General features: G+C 47.3%; 1 protein-coding gene across 1 annotated transcript in view; it reads left to right on the top strand.

Moving 5' to 3' along the window:
* KCNQ3 (potassium voltage-gated channel subfamily Q member 3) overlaps positions 1-26058 on the top strand; it is a 315288-nt gene that overhangs the window by 237247 nt on the left and 51983 nt on the right. The window contains exons 2-4 of the mRNA XM_037803311.1: positions 11127-11217; positions 12813-12939; positions 18233-18405. Coding sequence (XP_037659239.1) covers positions 11127-11217; positions 12813-12939; positions 18233-18405 — 391 coding nt within the window. The remainder of the gene's footprint in view (positions 1-11126; positions 11218-12812; positions 12940-18232; positions 18406-26058) is intronic.

Below are 26058 nucleotides of genomic sequence, written 5' to 3'. Positions count from 1 at the left end.
AGGGGACCTAGAGATAGATAGCAGTTAGTGAAGGGGGAAGGATAATCTGATAAGAACAGATGAGATATTGAGGGTAATCTTAATGATATGGGAATGCTCAGGAATGACTATGGTTTGTTAGTTTTCTTATGGTATGGTAGGAGCATATTGGAAGCAGTGGAGTTATTTCAGGATATTTGTTTTTCCTATTCCTTTGTTTAATTTTGTCTGAAAAAAATTTTTTTTTTTACTTTTATGCTGAATAAAGTATTTTAAAAATATCTTAGTTTAGATTAGAGGTTTGCAAACTTTTTCTTCAAGATCAGAGAAGGCGGCCAGATAGTCTCTGTCGCAACTTTACCCAACTCTGCTGTTGCAGCACAAAAGCAGCCTTAGTCAATACATAAATGAATAACTATGGCTGGGTTCTAATAGAATTTTATTTACAAAACCAGGCAGCTAGCATAGTTTGCTAGCCAGTGGAAATGATGCTCAAAAACCTGTATCTACATTGCTCAATGGTGACTCTTTAGATTGATTGGATATGATATAGATATTCATATAAGGCTATATTTGCCTGTAGGTATTTATAATTTTCTTGCTCCAACACAAGAACATGGAAGTTTTTAAAGACATGATTGAGTTTTGTCTATCTACTATTAAAGATAATTTTTGAGTGCTTTCTAAAAGCATAAATTACAAAAGAAAGAGGAAATATACTGGCATCTGATGAATGCTAATTATTTGCTAGAACTCTAGGCACTTTACACACACAATTTCCTTTTAATCCATTACAGACATTACACAAAATGTATTTAGAGGGTCCCTTTTATTCCAAAGCTAACGGGCATCAGTTAAAAATCTACTTAAAAGGAATCTCCTGAAAATGGGGGACAAAGCTTCATACTGAACAGTGAAGGAAAAAATATCCTATTAGTCCTTTATCCAAAGAAAGGGGATTAAAATGCAAAATGTATTTATTGTTCCTTACAGTTAATAACAATTCATGTATAATCGCAACTGTGCTCTAATTTTTAGCATGAACAAAGACTGAATTGAGCATTAATTTGAGGCTTAATTGACCCTACCATATTATTTGATAATACAATATGACTTCACATTTTATTTTCCCAGTGTTTCGGGGGGAGGATTGTATGACCTTTTTCATCCTTTGAAGTATCAATTGATTGTCTTCAACTTCTTGCACAAGATTGCCAATTGTCGATGGCTTTGCTGTATTTAGAACAGTTTACCATCATTTTCATCAACTTCATGAAATCGCTTATCTTGCCCTTTGCAAATGTTCACCTTACTGGATGCTGCACCTAATGGTGAGGAAGAGGCTCATCTAGGAAGCCCTGAACCGCCCAGGATGTAGGCTGCTGTTACATGCCCAAGCATCTTTGCCTGGAGACGACATTAGGGAAAAATTCTTTTGTTGTGAAGACTTTTGCTTCCCAGTGCAATCTCTTAACTGCAAAGAATGGGATAAAGAATACTAAGATAACAGAAATCTCTTGTTTTACCACCCTTGTTTTATACATAAGGAACTGATTGATGTTCAGAAAAATAAACCCGTCCCTGGTCATCTGACTGCTTAAGTGGTAAGCCAAGATCCAAATCTGAGTAACTAGTATGAGTTATCTATTGCTGTTTAACAACTACCCAAAACCTAGCAGCTAAACACAGTACATATATATTATATCACAGTTTCTGGGGATCAGAAATCCAGGCCTGGCTTGCTTGAACCCTCTGCCTCATGTCTCCTACAAGGTGACAACTGAGGTGTCTCATCTGAAGCCTTGACTGGGGAAGGCTAGTCTTCCAAGCACACGTATGTAGTTGTTAGCAGAATTTAGTCCCTGGAAGTTTGTTGGACTGCAGTCCTCGACTCCTCACCAGCTATTTTCTGGAGGCCACCTTCACTTCCACACCACGTGGACCTCTCCAACACAGCAGCTTTCCACATCAAAGCCAGCAAGAGAACATCTGCCAGCAAGATGGAAGTCACAGTCTTTTGGAACCTAATCACAGATGAGACGTCCCATCACCTTTGCTTCTTCTACTGGTTGAAGCAAGTTGCAGGTTCCAGACACCCTCAGCACAGGGAATCAGCCAAGGATGTGACTGCCAGGAGGCAGGGATCAGGGGGTCAACTTGAGGTTGACTTGCCACAAGTAGATGTCAAAACCTTTACTCTTCCTCTTTTTTTTCTTTTTCTTTTTGTAGTGGGTTTTGAGGAGAACATGGCAAGTGTTTGCAACATGAAGAAGATGCTTGAAGTATAACTTAACATCACTTTGTAGCACCTACCAGCCTGGGATGCAATTTTTGGATGTTTAATAAAGTGTTTTGTTGATAATCAAACTTCTCCGCAGTCCACCAGAGAGGCAGGTGCCCCAGTCCCTATCCCGGTGCCTGATACATGGGAGGCACACCCTAAAAGTTGAATTGAATGCCACTAGAGGAAGATTTGCCTTAATATCCCAAGATGTATCAGGCACATGAATTATCCTGGATGAAAAAGAGTTGGCCTGCTTCTCTCCACTTACTTGGCCCAGATTCCCACTGTGTCTGCCTGTTCAACCTCACCGAGCTGTGCTGCTGGAGCTGGAAGTCCCAACAGTGGCTCTTATCTCTGTGCCACAGAGAGGAAAGAATGTGACCTGCCAGAGCTAGGACAGCATTGCCTTTGTCTGGAACTGACATATGAGAACAGGGGTGCCTGGAGAGGGTGGTTGTGTTAATAGACTGTTGTATATTATAGCTGATGACATTATTAGTATGGACAGAGGTACAGACCAGAGCTGCTTGGCTGGGAGAAGGCTGATAACCCTATCCCCAGGCTGAAGTCTCCACCCCCCCCCAAAGTAGAACATGATTTTGGAGGCCTGGATGGATCTGGGAATATTGACAAGGATGTTGCTAAGGAAATAGCCAAATGGTGACTTGGACTGGAGTAAATGGTGCAGTGTATGATGGGACTCAGACATCAGAATACCCAGAAGGAAGTGACTCATCTTACTAGGGCTTCTTCCCATTTCTAGATGATTTACCCATTCCAACTATATGGGATCCCACGATGAACTGACAAAAAGTTCCGTCAGTCATGAGGGACTCAGTCATGGACCTGACCCGTCAGAGATTATCTATCCCTAACTCCTGACATATATAAATATTTTGTTAGATGAATAAATTAATGAAGGAGGACTTAATAGAGGAAGTCATGTTTAAGCTGAGCCTTAAAGAGTGAAAAAGATGTGTCATTGCATGAGTGGAGGAGAGCATATGGGGTGGAGGGAATGGAATTTTCAAAGGCCCAGAGGTGCTATGGAGCCTGGAATGTTTAGATTAAGTGGCAAATTTGACATGGCTGCAGGGAGAAAGAATGAAGAGATGAGTCTAGAAAGGAACATATTTCGGGGGTTCTGTTGTTAGGTGCACGTATCTTTATGATTGCTGTATCTTCTTGATGGATTGATGCTTCAACAATATATAATGTCCTTCATTGTCTCTTTTAACAATTTTTGACTTAGTCTATTTTGTCTGATAGTAGTATAGCCACTCTAGCTCTCTGTTGATTACTATTTGCTTGAAATATCTTTTCCATTGTTTCATTTTCAACATAGTTGTATCTTTGGGTCTAAAGTGAGCCTCTTGTAGACTGCATATAGTTGGACCATGCATTTTTATCTGTTCTGCGATGCAATGACCCTATTTTGTGGAATCTGGTTTACCTGGCTAAAGAGTTGGGGCTTTACCCTGTAAGGAATGAGTTAAACAGGGGGTTGTCATAATCAGATTCTTTCTTTAGAAAACAGTTCTGAGGGCATACGGAGGATGGAAAGGAGGTGGTGAAGGCAGTGAGGTCCTTACAACCTCTCCCATGCTCAGTTTTGTTTAAATTGAATGACTCTTGTGTGTGATATTTCACCTTTGGTCCTGAGTTTGGTGGGATTCAATGGAAGGGGATAGATTATCACCAGGTAAAAGAATAGAAATGTCCATGGAGGGTTGCTCTTTTTGTTTACCAGAAAATGTTACAATGGTATATGGAACAGATTCCTAGCCTAGCTCTGCCAAGAATCTCTTTGTGGCTGAGGGCAAATAACCTGTACCTCTGACTTATGAATTTATTTTCTATAAAATGAAGGAAGAAGAAAGGATCATTTTTACATTCCTTTGAAAGTTCCAGTTAATAGAAAATTTGGGGGAGAGCTTGGCATTAACAGAAGTCAGAAAAAGGAGGCATTAGAAAAGTGATTTTAGCTCTGACTCATCCTCATGCTTGGGTTCCAAGGAGAGAAAAGTTTTGGCTCTTTCCTGTGCCTGTGACAGACGTCGTAATCAATAACCCCACCCTGGCAAGTTAGCTTGGCAGCAGACTCCTTTCAGAATTCCAGGCAGCCTTGACCAATCCAACCTCAAAGGTTGGCAAGGTAAAAGTGATTTGGCAACCCTGTTCCAAGTGAATGGAGCAACTTCAAGAAGGATATGAACCAAACACCCTTTTTGGAGCTGCTTTATACAGAATAAAGAAATACCTGGCACACAGAGGGTGCTTGACCTCAGAGGTAATTGTTGGGTGACCAGTAGGATCTTGATGTGATCTGAGTTCAGTTGTTTTGGGGGATTATGTGTCCTTTGCTGGAAAGCAAGGACCAGTGGTGGTGGCTGAGAAACAACCAGAAGTGGATGACGATGATGTCAGCAACACCCAACCTGTTAGAAGAATGTTTCTACACATCCCCGTTGTTTCGGTTTCCTGAAGCTGCTGGAATGCAATACACCAGAAATAGGTTGGCTTTTACATGGGGATTTATTAGTTTACAAATTTACAGTTCTAAGACCATGAAAATTTACAGTTCTAAGACCATGAAAATGCAAGAGACCAAGGAGCAAGGAGCAAGAGGAAGATACCTTCTCTGAAGAAAGACTGCTGCATCCAGGGTTCCTCTGTCAGAGAGCAAGGTACATGGCCAGTGTCTGCTGATCCTTTGTTCCTGGGTTTTGTTGCTTTCAGTTCCTGGTTCCAGTGGCTTCCTCTGTGAGCTTCTGTGGGTCCTCTCTTAGCATCTCCATGGCTTTTCTCTCTAAGCTCTCTTGGCCTTTTCTGTCCTTTATCCTCTCATAAAGGACTCCAGTAAAGAATTAAGACCCACCTTGAATGGGTGCAGGAGGGTTACATCTCAGTTGGAATAACCTAACCAAAATGTCCCACCCACAATAGGTCTGCAGCCACAAGAATGGATTAAAAAAACATGGCCTTTTCTGGGGTACATACCAGCTTCTAACCAGCACACCCATTTAGTAGCAGACTGACAAGTCATCTAAGAAGGACACTCAATGGAGACTACTTGGTCTAGGACTTTTGGCCATCTGCAGCTGCTCAGGAAGCTTCCCATAAAGAACTGTGGTTAAAGCAGGTGCCGGCAGGGTCTCTGGGAGCTGCCTGGAAATGAAACTGAGCTTTTCTTCCTCAAAGTGGAAATCCAGAGGAGGAGAGGAAGGGATCCTCCACTCAGTCTCTGAACTGTGTCAATCCGGCTGTCCTCCCCACTCTCTACCTGGCTTTCACTGTGCTCAGGTCCTCCGCAGCTTCTTGTTGTGAAGACTACAGTGCCGGCTCTCAGCAGAGGGCCTGGCCTGGCATCTCTGCCCCTCACTCCAAACTGCCAGGGCTTGGAGGCTCTGATCCTCGTCTGTAAAACAAGGATACAGACAGGACGATGCTCATGCCCTGCTTCTCAGTGTGGCCCTCAGGAGTAAAAAGGAAAATGATACGAGAAAGAAATTGCTAGGTGGGTGCTGGAGCCTGTGCCCTCTTGGCTCACGGTGAATGAAGCCTGGGAGGGAATTTGGCTGGTAAGGTGGGTCTCTTATTTCTAACTGGCTGGCTTTGTTGTCTGGATGAGTGAGAAGAGGGTGGTGGGGATTTCCTGGCTCCGCCGCAGTCCTCCCCTCCCAGGTGCCCCTTCCTTGCCTGCAGACACAGGTCTAGTATCAAGTGGGCCATGGGCACTTGGTTCTTGTCTCAGCTCCCCCTGGACCTCACACTTCAGAAGCCATGTTACAAAATGGAGTCCTTCTGTGGTGGTTTTCTCCCACCCTCCCTGGCTCCAGCTCAGCTGGAAGGTGGCAGAAGGCAAGGACATAGTGCTGTGGGTGAAGCGTTCGGGAAATGCTGTCTGCACGTGACCCATGGCACCTCCACACCTTGGACCCTGCTGGCATCATTTTCAAAGACAGTTGGGGTCCCGCAGAGAAGAGGGGCAGTTATTAGCTTTCCCCAAAAGACTCTGGCCACAAATCCTTGCCCACTTCTGCAGGAGTTGGAGGGGAAGGAGAAGTGATGGGCGAGGAGCAGAGGAAGGTGGGAGAGGAGAGGAAGGAGGAATGGGCAGGTACGGGAGCCAGGGAAAGGGGGAGCAATGAGAGAGAAACGGAGTAAAGACAATAGTAGAGGAGACCAAGAAAGAAATGGAAGTGACAGGAGACTGAAAGAAAAGGAGGAGAAAACATTAGTGAGGCGTGGAGAGAGAGAGAAGGGGAAGGACCAGGTCTAGCAACTTGGATCTGTCAGTAAGATGGAATTCGGTCTCAGTCTGTCCCAAATCAAGTTCAGATTTTAATAGTACATTGAAATGTGCAAGAGACCAAGGAGGATTTACTCATCTCACGCTAAGGGGGCTTCGTTGTTGACTTTTAGCTTCGTAAATGAATGATTGTTTTTCAAATCTCAGAGAGCAGATTCCGGAGGCTGCTGGCATCTCCGATTCGGGGAGCTGGGAGGGAGCCTGGCGGGCGCCGGGCGTCTGCTGCCCCCTGCTGGCCGAGCCAGGTCCTCCCAGCTCCCCACAGAAAGGAACGAGGTCGAGATTGTGTTTTTGAGGTTGGTTAAGGCTGAGTTATCCTCTCTTCTGGCTCTAAAATCAGATTTTTAGAGCCAAAAAGGACTTAGGTCTCCAAACTCAGCTTCTCCCCTAATCACTAGACATAAATGCGATCATCCTGTTGTATATTTCCATTTGGACCACAAACTTAGCAGGTCCACTAGCTACCTTGTCATCTTCTGTATCCCACCCACTCCTTATACTCGTGAGCAGCACGTTATCCACCCTCTCACCCAAATCCAGGATCCTCCAGACATACCCCTTGCTCGGCTCTGTATCCCGTTGGTCACAAGTCCCATTGAGACCACCGGGGCAGGGGAGGGGGTCTTGCTAATCAGACACTTGTCATTTCCATCCGTTCAGTCCTCGTCCTCTCCATCAGCCCCAAGAAAAGCTTCCTGACTACTGTCCTGGCAGAGAACTGTCTTTATATGTGTGTATTTTAAAAAGACCTTCTGCAAAATAAATTCCAGACTCTTAAGTTGATCTCCAAAACCCTTGATGTCCTACTCTGACCTGTCTCTCCAGTTCCTCCGTATGCCTCTCACCCTTTGTTTCAACTTTAGGGCAGTTGCTAATCTCTGAAATGGTTTTTGTCCATTCTCTAAACTTTGATGCATTCTTATTAGGTGCCAGGAACTGAGCCAGTCCCTGGGATACGGAGGTGAACAGGCCAGTCTCACCTTCATATGGGACAGAGTCGAATAGACAAAATGGACAAGTGCAGCCTGACAGCAGCTGGGGTAACTTCGCTCTGAAAAAAGTTGTATGCACTTGGCACAAATTTCCATTCCACACACTATTGTGTTTTCTATAGCTGGGTAACAAATTGCCACAAACTTAATGGCTTAAAACAGTGCACGTTTATTATCTTGCAGTTTCTGTGGGGTAGGAGTCTGGGCATGGCTTAGCTAGATTCTCTGCAGTCAAGGTGTTGGTTGGATGTGCTCCTTTCTGGAGCTCAGTGTCCTCTCCCAGGCCCTGTGGTTGTGGGCAGACTAGTTCCTTGTGGTTGTAGGACTGTGGTTTCCACCTCAGTCCCTTGCCACATGGCCCTTCCACAGATCTTCTCAAAACATGGCAGCTCGCTTCTGCAAGGCCAGCAGGTGACTCTCTCACCTCCGTCTGCCCAGCAAGAGTCTTATATAATCTAAGACATCCATCACTTTTGCCATATTCTGTTGGTTCAGAGCAAGTCACAGGTTCTGCCTACACTCGGGATTATCCAGGGGCATGACTCATTGGGGGTCTCCTTAGTGTGTGTCCACCATACACACACCTTGTAGACCTTCCCAAGATTTGTGTAAATTACAAGTAGGGACGGTGGTTACAATCTCAGAGACCAGCTGAGGGCTCCTGTTTCTGCTGAATTAGTTCAGCAATGGAATGCCAGGCTGACCCTTTTCCCCAGACACTGATCCAGCCATGAGCCCAGCTCCTGTTTGATGCCAACTAAAAACAAAGCCACTCACACAAAGCCATGGTTGGTGATTTGCATTGCAGGAAGATGAACTTTAAACAGCATTGTAGCTAGGCCATATCCTCTCCTCTTCTTTATTATTCCTGGCCCTCAACCACCCCCATCTCCAATTTCTGGTTAATTTTTATTAATGAGCAATCTCATGCCTTTAGGGTTGCAACTTCCACCTCAACTGGATGAGTAAAGTATGCTACTACATGAAGACAGTTCTTTCCTTAAGAGGAATTCTAATGCCAGGGGTTAAGGTGATATTTTTTATATACTACACAGTCCAAGCAAACAACTGTGAAACAGCAATGGGTTATGGTAAGTATTGTAATAGAAATGGATCCAGGTGCTCTGGGGAGGGGTCACAGAGGGGAGGCTTTCAGAGAGCAGCTGGGGTCAGGGAACTCGCTAGACGAGATGTGCCCGGAGCTGCTGAGGCATTGGCAGGTGGGCTAATTAGAGGGGTTTGTGGTGGGTGATGGCTGGGAAGAGGAGCATCAAGACAAACAGCTCATGGGCTCGGAGAGTTTGAGGAAATGCTAGTCATCCCTTAAGGCTGGCCTGGGTGTGGGAAGCAGTGGGAGAGGAGTCTGTAAGGTGAGCAAGGCCAGCTCAGGCAGGGCTGCACCCCTCACTAAGGGAGAAGCGAACCAGATTCCGTGCTCTTGAACTTGAGTACTCCCTGCATGTGTGTGTGCTGTTCACGACGCCTAGGGGGCCATACTCCAGGACAGCACACATAAAGTGGGAACTGTTCTGGATGAACTCAGATGCACAGTCAACCCTAGCTGGGCCTAGAATATTCTTCCAGCCCCTAGACCACAGCCCACTGGATGCGTCCAACCTGGTACCCACAGCATGTGGTGAACACCTGGGTCATAACGTCAACCACACTTTCTTACAATTATTTGTTTTCTGTTTACCTCACTGGACTAGGAGATCCTTTCAAGGATGTTTATATCATTAAAACCATTACTATGCCCAGCACAAAAGAGGCCATTGATAAATTAATATTAATTCACAAAACAATAGCTAACGTTTATTGAAGGCTACCTCTCTGCCAGACGCGCTTCTGGGCATATGATATGTATTGCATTGTTGAATAATCCAGTAAATGAGCACTTTTATTGGATTCATTTTACAGATGAGAAAGCCTGAGACACACAGAGGTTGTGTAACTTGCCTAAGATCACACAGTTCATAAGAGGAGGAAAAGGATTCTAATGCAGGTCTTATTTCCAGAGGCTTATGAATGAATGAACTAAAATCTTGAGAGAATTAGGTTGTTGACTTGCAGAATCATCCAAGAGTGATTGCATTCCCTGCATGTTTCCTATGGCTAGTAACGAGCTGGTGGCTGCAAAGCAGTAGGCCTCCTTTGCATGGTTCTTTACAGGCAACCGAAAGATTCTTCATCCATTATCTCATGTGGGCCTCACAATAGCCCTGATCTCTAGGCAGACTCATTATTCCCCTTCTACAGATGCAATAATTGGGTTCTCAAAGTAAATGAGTTGCTCAAGGTCACAGGCTCAAATGCCAGAGCCTCCTCTTGAGCCTCTGTCTTTGGACTCCAAACCTTGTAGTCATTTTATGAATAGCACAATTGTCCTACTAGCAGTGCTTCCTTCTGTTGGATTCCTTCACCTCTAAAATGGCAATGATCATATCTACTTTAGGAGTTGGTGGTGAGGATAAATGAGCTAATATAGGTAAAGCAGCTAGCAGTAGGTGCTTACTAAATGGTAGTGTTGGGTGTTGTCATTACCGTCATCACCATCATCACCTGAGAAGATCTGGGGCTCAGAGTAGGCAGAATCCAGGCATGGATCAGAGTCATAATTTCAAATAAAATTGTCAAACATGGAAGGCAGTTGGGAATCTTATTTGGATTCCTAGGCAGGGCTAGAAACTCAGAGAATCAGGTCTGCAGATCAGCAGATTTATTGGTTAGAAAATGTCATCAGGATCATGAAGGGTCAGAGCCCAGACTTGGGTTCCTGGCCAAGGCCAGGAGCTGACATTTCCATACTTCCTTACATCATGGTCCTTATCACACCGAAGGACAGCTTTCAGTGGATTGTGAGCTGCTTATTCATCATGGACTTCCAGTATGGAGTCCTGTTGCCTGCCATATAAATGTTGAATGAATACATGAATGAATACATGAATGAGAGAACAATTGAATGAATGAATGAATACCCACTTACATAGGCAAGCCAAAGAAGCATGGATTGGAGCTTATTAGGGTAGAGAGCCAGATTGCCTGGAGTAGGAGAGCTTGGAATATAAGCTCCCACGCCTCACCCATGGACCCTGGCTTGTAAATTCCCTCTTAGACGCCCACAGAACTTGATATTGACCATTGAATCAAAGACTCTCCACCAGGAGGGAGAACCGTTTCTCCCTGCTGAAACAATGAAGCATGCCTGCACATGCACACGTGTGCACGCGTGTGATGTTCATCAAGGGACTAACTCAAGAGATTGTCTGTACTTTGCTCCTGCCTGGAGGCGGGGGCATGGACCAGATGGCCTCACTCTGACCTCTCAGGCACCAGCATTCAGCATCATTCAGTGTGTTGGGTCCTGTTTTTCAGCATGAATATTACCTGCTTACAGGATGGGTATGAACATCACATGGGTTAACATATAAAGCACCTAATGTAATGCCTGATGGAAGTCACAGCTTCATCTCTGCTGACACCTCTCCCTGCCTTAGTCCATGGGTTGTGGACAGAGCCAGGGCTAAAAGGGTCCTTAGTCTCTTTCTTTCTTCCCCTCTAGGTTCCTGATTGTCCTGGGGTGCTTGATTCTGGCCGTCCTGACCACGTTCAAGGAGTACGAGACTGTTTCAGGAGACTGGCTTCTGTTACTGGTGAGCTGGCCGACCCGCCACAGTGCTGTGTTCTGGGGCAGATGCTGTGGTCGGATTTCCACGGTAATGGCAAGAAGGTTGCTCTTGGGGCCAGCTCTGCCCGGTTGGCTGTGGCTACCTGGGGTTCCCGGCCAAGTCCAGACCCAAGAGAAAGCAGTGCTGGGTCAGTTAGGGAGGCTGCCCTGGGCACCGACAGTGAGGGGTGGTCCCCATGACAAGGATTTGCTACTCCCCGATCAGAGATCAGGGGACATGGTCAAAGCAAAACCCTGTATGCATTATTTAAATTACACACAGCAGCTTCCCAGCCTTCTGAAAGTTAACAGAAAGGCATTGTCCATTCTAAAACTTCCATCTGCTTTTACTCTCTAGTATCCTCCTCCCTAAACTCTGAGGATCTCATTCCTTTCAAGAACAAGTACAAGATCACATTTTTCTATAAAACCTCCTAGCTCCTTCTCCCCAGGGCCCCCCACCTGATTTCGCACTCTCTTCTCCATCTAGTGGTTTGGTGGAGAGCTAGCAGGGATGCAATTCTTTGGCAAGTTACCTAACGCCTCTGACTCAATTTCCTCGTGTCCTCGCCTAAGAAATATAGGGTCAAATGAAGAGCAAATGCTGGCGCTGGCATAGGCCAAGTGTATCCTCTGTCCTGGCCGAGGAGGCTCCCAGGACGGGCTTCTCCTCCAGCCCAGGGACGGCACTGGTCAACCAGCCCTTTGAACGATGGCACCTGCAGCTTTACATGTCAGCCTCAGCCACACCTCCCCGTGTGGCCACTTACTGAAACAGCAGGACCTCAGCCTTGCCCTGAGCATCCATCCTCCAGGGAAGGGGCGAGATGTTTACAATCCTCATGGCCCCAGGACGAGATTGGAGTGTGTGAATCTCGGGAAGCCATCCAGGTCCCAGGAACTAGGTTTCAGGGTCCTGGGAGGTCGCCAAGGAGAGAAGCGAAGGGTAAACGGTCCCAGGGGGCCCAGAGGGCAGGTGAGGGACCCAGTGTCCTGGGAGGCAGAAGTGCTTGTGCCGGTGGCTCCTGGAGTCTGAGTACTGAGCCCGGAGTCCCTTTGTCACTTTGTAGCTAGACGTTCTTGAGAAATGTGTTTAAACACTCTGTGCCTCAGGTTCTCAAAATATAAAATGAGGATAATGTTATAAAGCAAGCAGGATGGTGTCTTGCCCAGGAGGCGTGCTTACTAACTATTTAGCCACAACCAGGCCCTGTGGACTGGGAGATTGAGTGGCATCCAGACATCTCTATTAGCCCAACTGCACTTCTGAAGGGTTTTTAGTAGATTAAATGGACTTAAACAAACAAACAAACTAAAGGTTCCATTGGAAGAAAAACAGGAAAAAGAATAAGTAGTCACTTTGCAAGGCTTAGCAGTGTTAGGGACAGTTAGCACATCACAGTGGAGCTGGGAATGATCCAACATGGAATGGAGGTACCTAACCCCTTCTTCTCCCCTGACCCCTCACCACCTCCACCCCCAAAATGGAAGCAGCAGCCACGCCAGCTGTCCAGCTCATTGCTAGTTCTGGACACTAGGGGCCCAGTTAATCAGTGTTTCTCCATATGTTCTCCCACGCAGGAAACATTTGCTATTTTCATCTTCGGAGCCGAGTTTGCTTTGAGGATCTGGGCTGCTGGATGTTGCTGCCGATACAAAGGCTGGCGGGGACGACTGAAGTTTGCCAGGAAGCCCCTGTGCATGTTGGGTAAGCCCTGGCCCCTGAGTCTGTGGTGTCCTCAGTCCCATGCACAGACCCTCCCCCCACCCCACATTCTTTTGGTGCTTTATTTGAAGTTTTAAGCATATGCTCTTCTCCTGTGAAGTCGCGGGGCACTGTGGAGCCACCCAGCTCTCTGACCTTGCTTCCAAGAGGAGAAACAGGTGCTGATTCCCCCTTAGGTGGCTGATCTTATAATGACCCTGCAGGATGGTGTTTCTTAATGGGGGAGGGGAGCACTCTCTGCATTTGGGTGTGAAGGAGCCAGCACGTTGCAGGATGTAGAGCCCCCTAGTCCCCTAGACTAGGAGCACCCGCAGACAAGTCAATCCCCTCACATACCCATACATTCCCAGACTGGCTGGGTGTGGGTAGAGATCTGGTAGAGAATCTCACTGGTTGAGAATCACGTCCATAGGACCACATTATGCCCATTTCACAGAGGTAGAAAACCACATTATGCCCATTTCACAGAGGTAGAAACTGAGGCTTTCAGAGCTGAGGGCCCAGTAAGCAGCAGGGGGAATCTAGCTCCCATGCCCACCCTTGCCACCATGTTCCTGGAGATGTCCCCGGGACCCCTCCATCTGGGTGCAGGAACTGTGACAGTGGAGCAGGTGGGAAGCTCTCACTTATCCCTGTTGGCGCAGTGTGGCCACATATGTTACAATATGAAAATCCTACTAAAATCCATGTAGCAATGTGATGGACTCTCCCTGCACCGAGGGCTAAGGGACTTGGAGCTTCAAATGCCTAGGAAGGGTTAAAGTTAAGGGCCATTGAATGTCAGGGCTGGAAAGGCACCTCAAAGGCATCCAGTCCAACATGCCCTCCTGACAGATGCCCAGGTCTCTCTGCAGCAGCCTTGCTGGGTGTCCAGACTCTGCTTGCTTACCTCCACTCACAGGGCGCTCACTTCTCTCAAGGTACTTATCCCATCTTAAGTCCCCTGACTCTCATCAAATATTTTGAGTTTACCCATTCTATTCCTCCTCCCCACTCTTACAGAGTCTTATTTTATCCAGGAAAAAAATGTACTTAGGGCCTTCAGCTGCTCCTTACTTGGCATGTTTTCAGCATCAGAGTCCCTCTCCTTTGAGCATACCACTTATTCTTCACAACCCTCTTTAAAGGTGACACCCTGGATTGGCCACAGCCCTTCAAGAATGAATGGCCAGCCCAGAGACGAGGAGCCGGGCCACCTCCTTTGTCCTGGATGCCAGACTTCTCTCAGTGCAGCTGGGGGTTGCCTTGGCTTGTTTGCAAGCTGCACAGCACAGCTGATGCACAGTGACCTCACTGACCACTAAACCCTCTGGCTCGTTCCCACCTGATGCTGAGGTTCAGCAGCCGAGGTTTTTATATTTATTTTCCCCTGAATTTTGAAGGCACATAGGCACTGTGTGTGGATGAGCACAATTTTGAAGGACATTTTGGTTACTGATTTATTTTTTTTCACATTTTTTTTTTCTTTTCCCTTCTTCCCTCTCCACCTTTTTCCTTCCCTTCCTCCTTTTTTCCCTTCCAAGCCTTTTGCAAGTACAGAGGTTTTACGTGGACCTCCTTTTCTTCATTGGATGGTCTGCTCCTCGGCGGGGGGCCCTGTGTATCTGTGTGTTGGGCGGGGGTGGTGATCAACTCTGCCCAAATTCGTGATGCCCCTGCCCAGTTCAAGAGCTTCCTACTTTATGGATCCTGCACCCCTCCAGGACAGGAGGATTCCTGGGGGAGTGCTCTCAAAATACAGCCTCAGCTTTTCTCCTGCCTCCCCAGGGTGCCACGGCCACCCCCCACTGGGCCTGGGTATCAGTGCACCTTGCTGGCTTCTTTGCTGCACTTTCTGCCCTACTCATCTCAGCTGCTCCCATGACATGGCCCACACAGAGGAGGTCGTGTGACTGGAAGGTGATTGTGTCCGTCAACACCGGTGCCCTCGTATTCGGAGCAGCTTCAGATGCTGCCTCTTAGGTCATGGATGGGGGCATCCCCCTCTGGAATCTGCTGCCCCAGCAGGGCTCAGCCTCTAAGCATGAGGATTTGCATCTCCTGTTTCCTGAGCATCTGCATTTTGGGCTTTCTCGCTACACACGTTCTCAGTGGCCAGCTCTGCACAAACTGAGAATACTGGCCAGTGATGCAGACATATCAGCACCCAGATGTTTGTCCCCTAGGATTTCCCAGAGGTTGGCATGTGGGGGGCACATTGCTATGGTAGAAATGGCACCAGCTTTTTGTCAAACGTACCTAGGTGTGCATCCTGCACTCCTCCGTACCAGGTCTTGGAGCTGAGGAAAGTGTCTGAACCTCGGCTTCTGCACCTGTGAAGTGGGACTAATGACACCTGCTTCAGTGGGCTGTTGAAAGGAAAGTTGGAGATGTTTGAGTAGGACGTGCAGAGATGGGTGCCTGACTCTGGGAAGGGCTCCGGAAGGCTGTCTCCTGGCCCCCTCTACCGCCCTCTCCCCGACTCCCTTTCCTCCTTCAAACGTGCTTCTGGGCATGAATCTTCCAGTTCGTGGCTGCCTATGATATGTGCGGATTTCTTGCCAGTTTCCATTTCCTTCGTACACTCCCACAGACCAGGAGCTTTCGTCTTTCTTAAAATGGGCCTTGGCCAAATCATGGGGCAACTTTTGACTATTGTGTCCTCAAATGTTTACACCCACGGCAGTTACTAGCACTTAGTGACGGCCCCCTTAGTCCTTCCGTCCTGACAGCCACCCTGTGACTTTGGTATAATCCCCAATTCATAGGTGAGGAAAACTGAGGATCAGGGCAACTGGGGGACAGTCTTCTCTTCCCTGCCTCCTGCTGGGAACCCTGCCCCCTCTAGAGCCACATTGCTGCCTCCTTCTCCCCATTAGAACTGATTTGGGGTCAAAAGAATGTGGTTGGAGCCTGGCTCCGCCACTTGCTTCCTGTAAATACTGGGCAAGTCCCTTAATCTCTCAAGACCTCAGTTTTTTCATCTATGGGATGGGGATTTAAGTAGTATACACTTTGCCCAATTCATGTATGAGAAAATCGAAAACAAATGCCATACCGTGTTATCAACCACAAGGAGAATAATAAGGTGTCTGAGAAGCTGATGGCACTAAAGTTTGGTAACTGGTAATGGTGAACTCCAAGAGCACTTTAATTTCTTAAGAGAGTCAATAATGAGAATTCATTTCTAATAATTGTAGTTTGGAATCTTTGGCAAAGAGATTTTGTCCAGACAGGAATATTATTCACTCATCAAACACTTACTCAGAATTTGTTAGGTTCCAGATTGTGCTCTGGGCACTGCAGACAGAAATGAGTGTGCTGGGGAGAGCAGAGGGCAGAGGCTATTACTGTGAGATACAAGATCTCTTCTTCCTTCTTTGCACAGCATTTACTGGAGGCCTGCTGTGTTCTAGGCTCTGGGGACATAGCAGCCCCTGCTCTCGTGCAGTTTGTGTGAAAGTATAAACAAGGCGTATTTGGAGTTTAGATGATGGAATTTTCTGGGGCAATCAGAGAAGTCTTCCCAGAGGAGGTGGCATTTGGCTGGCATCTTAAAAGAGTAGTTTAGGCAGAGAAATTGGGGAGAGTATTCCAAGCAGAGAAACCAGCATGTACCTGGGCATGGAGGTGTGAAAGGGCCCTGTGTGCTCAGCAGACTGCTCCTGCCTCAGCTGATTGGTGGGTAACAGTTCAAGGGGGTGTGGTAGTGAGAGATGCACCTGGAAGGTTCCCAGGGGTCAGGTCACAGAGGGCCTTGAGGCATGTCAGACATTTCTCTAAGTGTGTTCCTTGGAACCCTGATGCTCTAGTAAAAAGTAGCTCTGTGATCAATCCTTTTGGAAAAGGCTGAATTTCATTTATATAATTCCAAGTTATAGTGAATATTATTATATTAAAGATTCTGCGAGTCCTGCAGTAAACAAACCTATTTAACCAGTTTTCCCAGTTTGTTTCACCTTTGGGTTTTTTTTACTTGTTAACCCCTGCAGTACAGAGAGGAGATAATTGATACGGGTTTGGGTGCCCTGAAGGGAACAGAGAAGAGCCCAGTTCACTCTCTCTCCCATACTAGACTCTTTGACGTCAGAGAGCAGCTCAGCCCTGGAGGAAGTGTCCCACGTCACCCAACCTCTGACACCAGCATCCCACCACGCAGGCGGATCTGTGTCTTTCCACAGTCCACCCCAGGGCCTTCTCTGAGGCTGAGGGAGATCACTGGGACACTGCAGCTCAGCACTATGGGGGCATCAACACCCCCGGGGCAGCCTGGGTGACAGGGGCCGATGGACAGATGTCCCAGCCTCCCATCTTTCAGCCAGATGATCTTGGGAGGCATTCTTCCTGTGGCTCAGAGGACCACACCAACTTTGAGAACATCCCTTACAGTGGCTTTTTCTCCTTCCCTGTCTCTCTCACTTCTGCTTCCTAAGATCATCTCCGAAGTCCCTGCCTCAGGTGATACTTTTATGGGAAACCCACATGAAGAAGTGCCTCCATGGCCTGAGAAGCCCCTGATCCCCTCCCACCCTGAGAGAAAATCTCGAGTGTCATGCTGGAGGTCCTTGGGGCATCCCTGCTCCAGGGTTAAGAACTAGCCTTGGAGTCTGACCAGTCTGCATCTGCTTCAGTTTGCTATGCTGCTGAAAGCAGATACCATGATACATGTTGTCTTTAACAATGGGAATTTGTTAGCTTATAAGCTTACAGTTTTGAGACTGAGAAAATGTCCAAATCAAGGCATCAGCAAAGACTGGCTGCTGGCGATCCTGGCGGCCTCTGTCACATGGCAAGGCACATGGTGGCATCTGCTGGTCTTTCCCTTCTCTTCTGGGTTTCATTGCATTCAGCTCCTTGTTTCCATGGCTTTCTTCTCTCTTTCTCTGTTTCTAAAGGACTCTAGTAAGATGATTAAGACCCATCCTGGGCCATGCATTAACTGAAGTAACATAATAAAAAGGTCCTACTTACAATAAGTTTACACCCACAGGAATGGATTCTCTTTAAGAACATGATTTTCTGGTGTACATACAGCATCCAATCCCAGCTTGACCACTTTCGGCCATGAGACCTTGGAGAGGCACTCACCCTCAGAGCCTCCATTTCCTCACCTGTCACAGGAGAACAGTAATGTTTCCCGCATGAGAACGATGTCTAGATTCAACACGATAATGCCCAGATTGACCCTCTGCTTGGCACTTATCAACCTGTGCACAGACAGAGCCTGAGATGATGGCAGTGCCTTTGCTGACCTTCTTTTCCCTCTCCCTGCTGCTTTCTCTGTCGCCTTCCCCAGACATCTTTGTGCTGATTGCCTCCGTGCCAGTGGTTGCCGTGGGAAACCAGGGCAATGTCCTGGCCACCTCCCTGCGAAGCCTGCGCTTCCTGCAGATCCTGCGCATGCTGCGGATGGACCGGAGGGGCGGCACCTGGAAGCTCCTGGGCTCTGCCATCTGTGCCCACAGCAAAGTAAGTGCCTCAGAGAGGCCACCAGGTCCCGTGGGCTTCGCTCCCAGCCTGGCCCCTTCCATGGCCACCCCCTCTTAGTGCTTGTCCAGCAGGCGGTCATTCTGCCACCACTGGTGTTGATGAAGGGAGGGGGACAGCAAAACCAAGCAAGCTGCAGCAAGCAGAAACAGGTGGCCTTAGGTGTCAGCTCTGCCATGTGCAAACTACTTTGACCAAGCCACTCAACCCTTGTGACCTGCAGTTCCTACACCTCCAGATTGTTGAAAGGGTAAAATGAGCTAATGCAAAGCAGCATAGAGGAGGAGGGGAAAGTTCTGGAGTCACACAAACCAGTATGAAGCCAACATTTGCCTGTATGATTTCGGGGATTTAATTTTGACTCTCAGTTCTCAGTTCATCATTTATAAACTGGGAATGATAATGCACCTTCTTCATAGGGTTGGTGTGAGGATTAAGTGAATTGATAAATGACAAGCACTTAGAACAGTATCCAGTGCATGGAAATCACACAATTGCCGTTGTTATTATGTAGCACCTGAAGAACAGTGCCTGGAAGTTAGTGTTTGACGGGAACTAGCTTATCCCTTCAGTTAGGCAATGTTTTACCCTGTTAGGCTGACAGGAAGCAGACACAGAGAGAGGAAGTAACCTGCCCCAGGCCACATGGTGTGGAACAAACCCAGGTAGTCCAGCTCCAGAGCCCATGTTCAACAGTTTGCTGCTGGTTATGGTGGTTATGGTGGTGATGCTGGTTATGGTGGTGTTCACTTCTTCAATGGAGACCAGAAACCAGTGGCTCATGTGGTTGAGCAGACATGGAAACGCAGGCAACCAGAATCCAGGTTATCTGCCTTCATGGCACTCTCTGTGTTTCCATCGTTAACCCAAGCCTTTGGTACCACTTTGCATCAACATCTAAGCCTTGGCTGGACCTTGAAGAGAGAAAAGAAACCCCTGTTCTTTCCACCCAGGCAGGTAACACCCCCTGATTTGATTGAGAAATCAAAGGAGCCCCTGAGGCGGGGTATAAGGTAAAGGCTGTGGGGATGGCTGCCTTCCCCACCAAGAGGGTGTCTTTCAATGCCAACCTTGGTGAGTGTCGTGGATGCCATGGGTGGCCCACCCAGGTCTCTTTCCTGGGGGTGGATGTGTATGAGTGTTGGCTGATGATGCTTCCAGCTGCCTCCTTGGAGAATCGCCCTTGGAACAGGGAGTGGTGTCTTCCTGGGAGGTTATAGTGCTTTCACCCTCCTCCCCGCATGTTACTATGGCCTCTAGCCAATGACTGACTGACCTGGGTACCTGGCTTCAAATTGGGACCAGCTCTGTGGTGCAGTTCATGCCTTAGATCTCCCCACAGATCAGGCTGAAGTAGACCCCAGGAAAGAGCACCTCCTTCTTAGCTTTCTCCTGCCCTCTCTGGCTTCCTTCACTCTCTCCCGAGATCACGCCCTCAATTACCACCTGCAGATACATCATATGCACATAAGTCCTTTTCTCAGGCTCTTCTTCTAGGGAACAAAGGCAGTGAGCCTGGGGGCAAGTTGACATTAAGGAACTCAGTGTTTTCCTTCCAAGTGTTCATAGAACCCATGTCACTCCCAACTGGGCAACCCAGAACCATCTGCAACTCGAGGGTTCTTATGTCACGGGGTACACACCCAGCTGTGTTAGCGGGCAGTTTCCTATCAGATGGCATCTTGTAGTAGAACGAATATGACCTTAATATTCAAAATTCAGCTCTACTGCATTCCAGCTGTAAGACCTTACAGACAGTGCTCTATTTTTATGAGCTTCCTCGGTGGTAAAATGTGAATATTTCTGGCTGCTCACAAGAGACAAGGTCCATTTACATGCCCGGTAAACAGTAGGTGCTCGTTAATGGTGGTGTTGATAATTCCAAACATGTCCTTCTTCACAAACCATACAAATAAATATAAAAATAAAATGAATTAAAAATTTAAAGCACCCGGGAGACTCTCATCTTAGAAGCCGTTTCCTTGTCATGAATTTTTTATTCCCTGTCCGTGCTGCCTCTGGTCACAGACTTGTTGAGGTCAGAGCTGTTTTCCAAGAGTTCTTTCCTCCTCCTGAGCTTCTTTTTTTAAAATTACTTCATCAAAAAAAAAAACAAAAAAAACAAAAACAAAAACAAAAACATTTCCAAACAAAATAAAGCAAAGCAATGGGAAAAACAAATATCCCTAAATAACTTCATTCCTTCCAAAATAGTCCTACCATACCAAAAGAGTTAATGAACCATAGTCACACCTGAGCATTCCCAAATCATTAAGATCACCCTCAATATCTTGTCTGTTCTTATTAATTCTGAGCTGCTTTTCATCCTTGGTTGGAGGACATGCTAACAACCCCTCCCACGTCCTGCCATTGCCTGGCATCCATGGAGCTGAGCTGATCCACAGCCGTCTTGGAAATCAGGGCTCACAGGTGCTGGTTTAGGTCCTTGCCCTGTATCCTGCTGGTTTAAAACAGATCCTTGGTGTCAGCTGAGCATGGCATTACCAATGACACTGGATGTTTGTGATGTCATTCCTGAGCTAAGACCAGCAGAACTCCAAGACAGAATCCTATCTCTGTGGTGAGAGTGGGGATGGACTGAGCCGGAAGGCAGAGGAAAGATGCCTTTATAGCATTCTTTGCCCACATTTCATCAGAAGACAAAGCTGCCTGTGGGGGCTCTAGAGGGAGAGCTCAGTTCAGGATGCTCCGATTGGTGCAGAAACAACTGGCCTCTTTGTGACCCTTCCCAGCGTGCCTTTGTGACACTGGAATCTGGTGTGCCCTTTCTGACCTTGGTGTCCAGCTTTGGAGACTTTGCAATCCAACATGCCCTTTGTGACCTTGGCATTGGGCATGCCCTTTGTGACCCTGGTATTCCCCATGCCCTTTGTGACCTTGGCATCACCTTGCCCTTTGTGACCTTGGCTTCCCACTTTCCCTTCAGCCTTCAGTTTCCTCATTTACAAAATTACATGTCGATGTGTCTCCTTAACTGGCAGTGAGCTCCTGGAGACCAGCAATTCCTTCCTGTTCATCTCTTTATCTCCAGGATTCAAAAAGAGGACATGGCTCAAAGTCAGTGCTTAGCAGTTCTTTGGGAATGAGGGAGAAACTGAGGAAATGATTCCCTTGTAGCAGGCCCTCTTTGTGGGCCCTTGTGGGCGTTCTCCGCTTCTGGAGGTGGCAGGGGGCACTCTGTAATAAGCGGGGACAACTGAGCCACTGCGGAAGCCACAATCCAAAAGGCAGCAAGGCAGGAAGACAGGAGGGGTCAAGGGTGTGTGAGAAGGCCGAATGCCAGGTGAAACCTAGGGGTCAGGCCCCAGCATCACAGTGTGGCACCTAAATAAACATCTCCTCCCTCAGAGCCAGGCCAGGCCATTGGCACCAGTGGATGCTGAGGGCTGCCTCCACGCTCCGGGCTGGACCGCTCTGCACCCCAGTGGGGTCACACTTGGCTCTGCATGCTGGTCCCTATAACCATCCCATTCACACTCAGTGACACAGGACAATCCTGGGGCTGCATGTCCAGAGCCCAGGACTCCAGGATTTCGCTGCCGCTACCTGTCTGGGAGATTTTTCTTGTGGTTAAAGGACAGCAGTAGAAGCTATAGAGGAGGAGCAGCCACTCTGAAGCCTGGAATGCAAACACTCAGTCAAGAGCACTCCGTGCCGGGCCAGGTGTCAATCATCATTCCACAATTCTTTGCATTAGAGATTACAACCCCAATTTTATATGAGTGCGACATGCCTATAGATATCCCAGCTGCCCATAAAGGTGTGATGCATTTAGCACCTCCGTGTGAACTTTGGGACACTGTGCAGTTGGGAGCCTGAACTCATCTGGGTAGCCTGTGTAAAGTGATAATACTCAAAATACTATTTTGAGCACCTTCCTGTGTTAAGCCCTGGGTGAGCAATTTGCATCAATTATCGCTAATCCTCTCAGCAAACATGAAATCTGAGTACTCTTTCCCCCACTTTACAGATGAGAAAACTGAGGCTCAGGGAGGTGAAGTGGCTTACTCAGGTTCGCAGCAGTAGTTGAGAGCTGGGCCAGGATTTGAACAGGGTCTGCCTGACCCCACCAGACAGACTCTTCCCTTCCACTGTGCTAGGCCAGGGCTTCTCCCCAGATGTGCGAGCGTCAATCATCAAATGGAGGAAGAAGGGGCCAGTTCCTAAGCTGCATCACCAGCTGCTGGGCCTTCACTTCCAGGGGGCAGCCAGTGTGTTTAAGAGTTAAGCACTTGATCACTTGCCTGGGTTTGAGTCTCGGTTTCCCTGTTTGCTAAGTGCCAGGAACATAGATGAGTTACTTCTCTGGGCCCCTGTTCCCTCAACCTTGGGGATACAGTGGTTCTATTTGACACAGGTGCTGTGACAATGAAGTTGAACGAGGCGTGCAATGTACTCAGCACAGTGCATGGTATGAAGTAAGTGCTACTATTATGTTGTCAGCTAACGGTGTTTCTCAAAATGAAGTTCCCAGGCCAGTTCTATCAGGATCACCTGGGGGCATTTGTTGAACAAGCAGATGTGTGGAATCTCTGGCAGAGATCTTGAGTTTTAATGTTCATATGACCCTGTGGCCCACCCACCACATCACAACCCAGATTTCCCATAATGCAGGACACCAGTCATCTGGTAGACCCTCTGTAGGCTCAGGACGTTGGGCCAGGCACGCGGCCTAGTGAAATGCTGGGCTATGGATCCAGTGAGATGCCTATGTGTGGTGTGCCCTGTATCCAGGTGTGTGTGTGTGTGTGTGTGTGTGTGTGTGTGTGTGAATGGGAGTAATGGATCTTCTGGGGAGTGATGGCCTGTAGAGCTTGATAAGCAGATGTCTTGGAAGGTTGGCTCTGAGCTGAGAAACTGTAGACTAGTGCTTCTCAGACTTAATTGTGCACAGGAGCACTGGGGATCTTATGAAATGCAAATGCTTGCTCAGTCGGGCGGGACCTGAGATTCCTCATTTTCCCCAAGCTTGCACAGGATGCTGATACTGCTGCTCCATGGAGCCCAACTGACGGGCAAGGAGATCAGAGTCATTAAAAATCTTAGAGCAGGCAGGTGACACAGTTCCTCCAACCACTGGGCCTTCGCCATGAGCCTGGGTAGTGGGATTATTCAGGTCTGCATCCTTCCCAATTGTGAGATCCTGGCCAAGGCTGTGAGCCTCTGGGTTGCTGGAGAATTAGAATAAATAATAAAAATAATAACAGCTTTAGCAAATATGGATTGAATACTACTAGGCACTGTTCAAAGGGCTTTGCATGTATGATCACATTGCAGCCTCACAGTGACCCCAGAAGTCAGAAGTTATCCCCATTTTTAAAAATGGAGAGACCAAAACACAGAAAAGTAAAGCAGCTAGTAATAGGTAGAGCTCCAGAGCCCATGACTTTATCCACTGCACCAGTGGCCTCTGTAAGAGAAACTTGGTAGGTGCTCGGTAAAGAGGAGTGGGCTGTGTGATGGGCAGTCAGCTCCCTAAAGAGGGTGTTTGGATCGGGGCATTTTTGCAGCCACAGGGTGTTGCACAAAAGGCAGTGTTCAGGCAGACAGACTGCCTGACTTTTGGGCCACTCATTAAGAAACTATTGATAGTGCGGGACAAGATGGCGGCATAGAGAGGAGTGGAAGCTAAGTAGTCCCCCTGGAACAACTACAAAAAACCAGAAACAACTAGTAAATAACCCAGAATAACTGCGGGGGGACAAACGAGACCGTCCATTTATCATACACCAACCTGAGTTGGGAGGAATGCCCGAGAACACAGCATAAAATCTGTAAGTAAAACCTGCGGAACCAGGTCGGGAGACCCCCTCCTCCATAGCCCGAGCTGCAAAGCCTCGTGGTGCCAGAGAGAAGCTCTCTCCCAGCAAGCGAATATAGCTCAGCTGAGCTCCAGCTGGGGTTTTAAGTAGTGAGTGTGAACTGCTCACTACAGGTACGCAGCCCCAAAAAACAGACAGAGGCTTTGGGTGACGACTGACCTCGGAGAGCCTGAGGGTCGCCTTGGACTCCGTCTGAAGGGAACTATCTGTTTCTTTTTTGGCTCAGTGGAGAAAGCCCCAGTCATATTCAGTTTCCAGGGCTGTGACTCTGGGAAGGGTGGAGACACCACAAGCAGAGAGCGAGACCATTGAAATGCTAATGACCTCCACCTGAGGGGTCTGTCTTCTCTAGGAGGAAAGGGGTGGGGCCCTTTCCATTCAGAACCAGACCCCAGAGCCTGGGGGAACACGGCCACACCTCCTCACACCAGTCAAGAATTATAGGCTAACAGGCGTCACCTGCTGGGCAGAAAAGCACAGTGACCTGAGGCATCAAAGGGTGGAGCAATTTTCTAAGACACACCCGCAGGGAAACCAGATACTGAATATTTCTTCCCTCTGGGACCTGAGCCTGGTCTGGGAAAACCTGATTTGGATAACCAAGGAAACCATGCCTAGACAACAGAAAATTACAAACTACACTAAGAAAAACAAAGTTATGGCCCAGTCAAAGGAACAAACGTACACTTCAACTGAGATACAGGAATTTAAACAACTAATGCTAAATCAATTCAAAAAGTTTAGAGAAGATATTGCAAAAGAGATAGAGGCTGTAAAGGAAGCACTGGACATGTATACGGCAGAAATCAAAAGTTCAAAAAACCTACTAGTAGAAACTATGGAAATGAAAGGCACAACACAAGAGATGAAAGACACAATGGAAACATACAGCAGCAGATCTCAAGAGGCAGAAGAAAACACTCAGGAACTGGAGAACAAAACACCTGAAAGCCTACACGCAAAGGAGCAGATGGAGAAAAGAATGAAAAAATATGAGCAACGTCTCCGGGAACTCAAGGATGAAAGAAAGTACAATAATGTACGTATCATTGGTGTCCCAGAAGGAGAAGAGAAGGGAAAGGGGGCAGAAGCAATAATAGAGGAAATAATTAATGAAAATTTCCCATCTCTTATGAAAGACATAAAATTACAGATCCAAGAAGCGCAGCGTACTCCAAACAGAAGAGATATGAAGAGGCCTACACCAAGACACTTAATAATCAGATTATCAAATGTCAAAGACAAAGAGAGAATCCTGAAAGCAGCAAGAGAAAAGCGATCCATTACATACAAAGGAAGCTTAATAAGACTATGTGCGGATCTCTCAGCAGAAACCATGGAGGCAAGAGGGAAGTGGTGTGATATATTTAAGATACTGAAAGAGAAAAACCACCAACCAAGAATCCTATATCCAGCAAAGCTGTCCTTCAAATATGAGGGAGAGCTCAAAATATTCTCTGACAAACAGACAATGAGAGACTATGTGAACAAGACACCTGCCCTACAGGAAATACTAAAGGGAGCACTACAGGGTGATAGAAGACAGGAGTGCGTGGTTTGGAACACAATTTTGGGAGATGGTAGCACAACAATGTAAGTACACTGAACAAAGGTAACTATGAATACGGTTGAGAGAGGAAGGTGGGGAGCATGTGAGACACCACAAGAAAGGAGGAAAGATAACGACTGGGACTGTGTAACTTGGTGAAATGTAGAGTATTCAACAATTGTGATAAAAGGTACAAATATGTTCTTTTACGAGGGAGAACAAGCAAATGTCAACCTTGCAAGG

Source organism: Choloepus didactylus, chromosome 14 (assembly GCF_015220235.1).
Source record: "Choloepus didactylus isolate mChoDid1 chromosome 14, mChoDid1.pri, whole genome shotgun sequence".
Classification (NCBI taxonomy): Eukaryota; Metazoa; Chordata; class Mammalia; order Pilosa; family Megalonychidae; genus Choloepus; species Choloepus didactylus.
The sequence above is the reverse complement of the archived record's forward strand: the minus strand, read 5'-3'. Positions and strand labels throughout refer to the sequence as shown.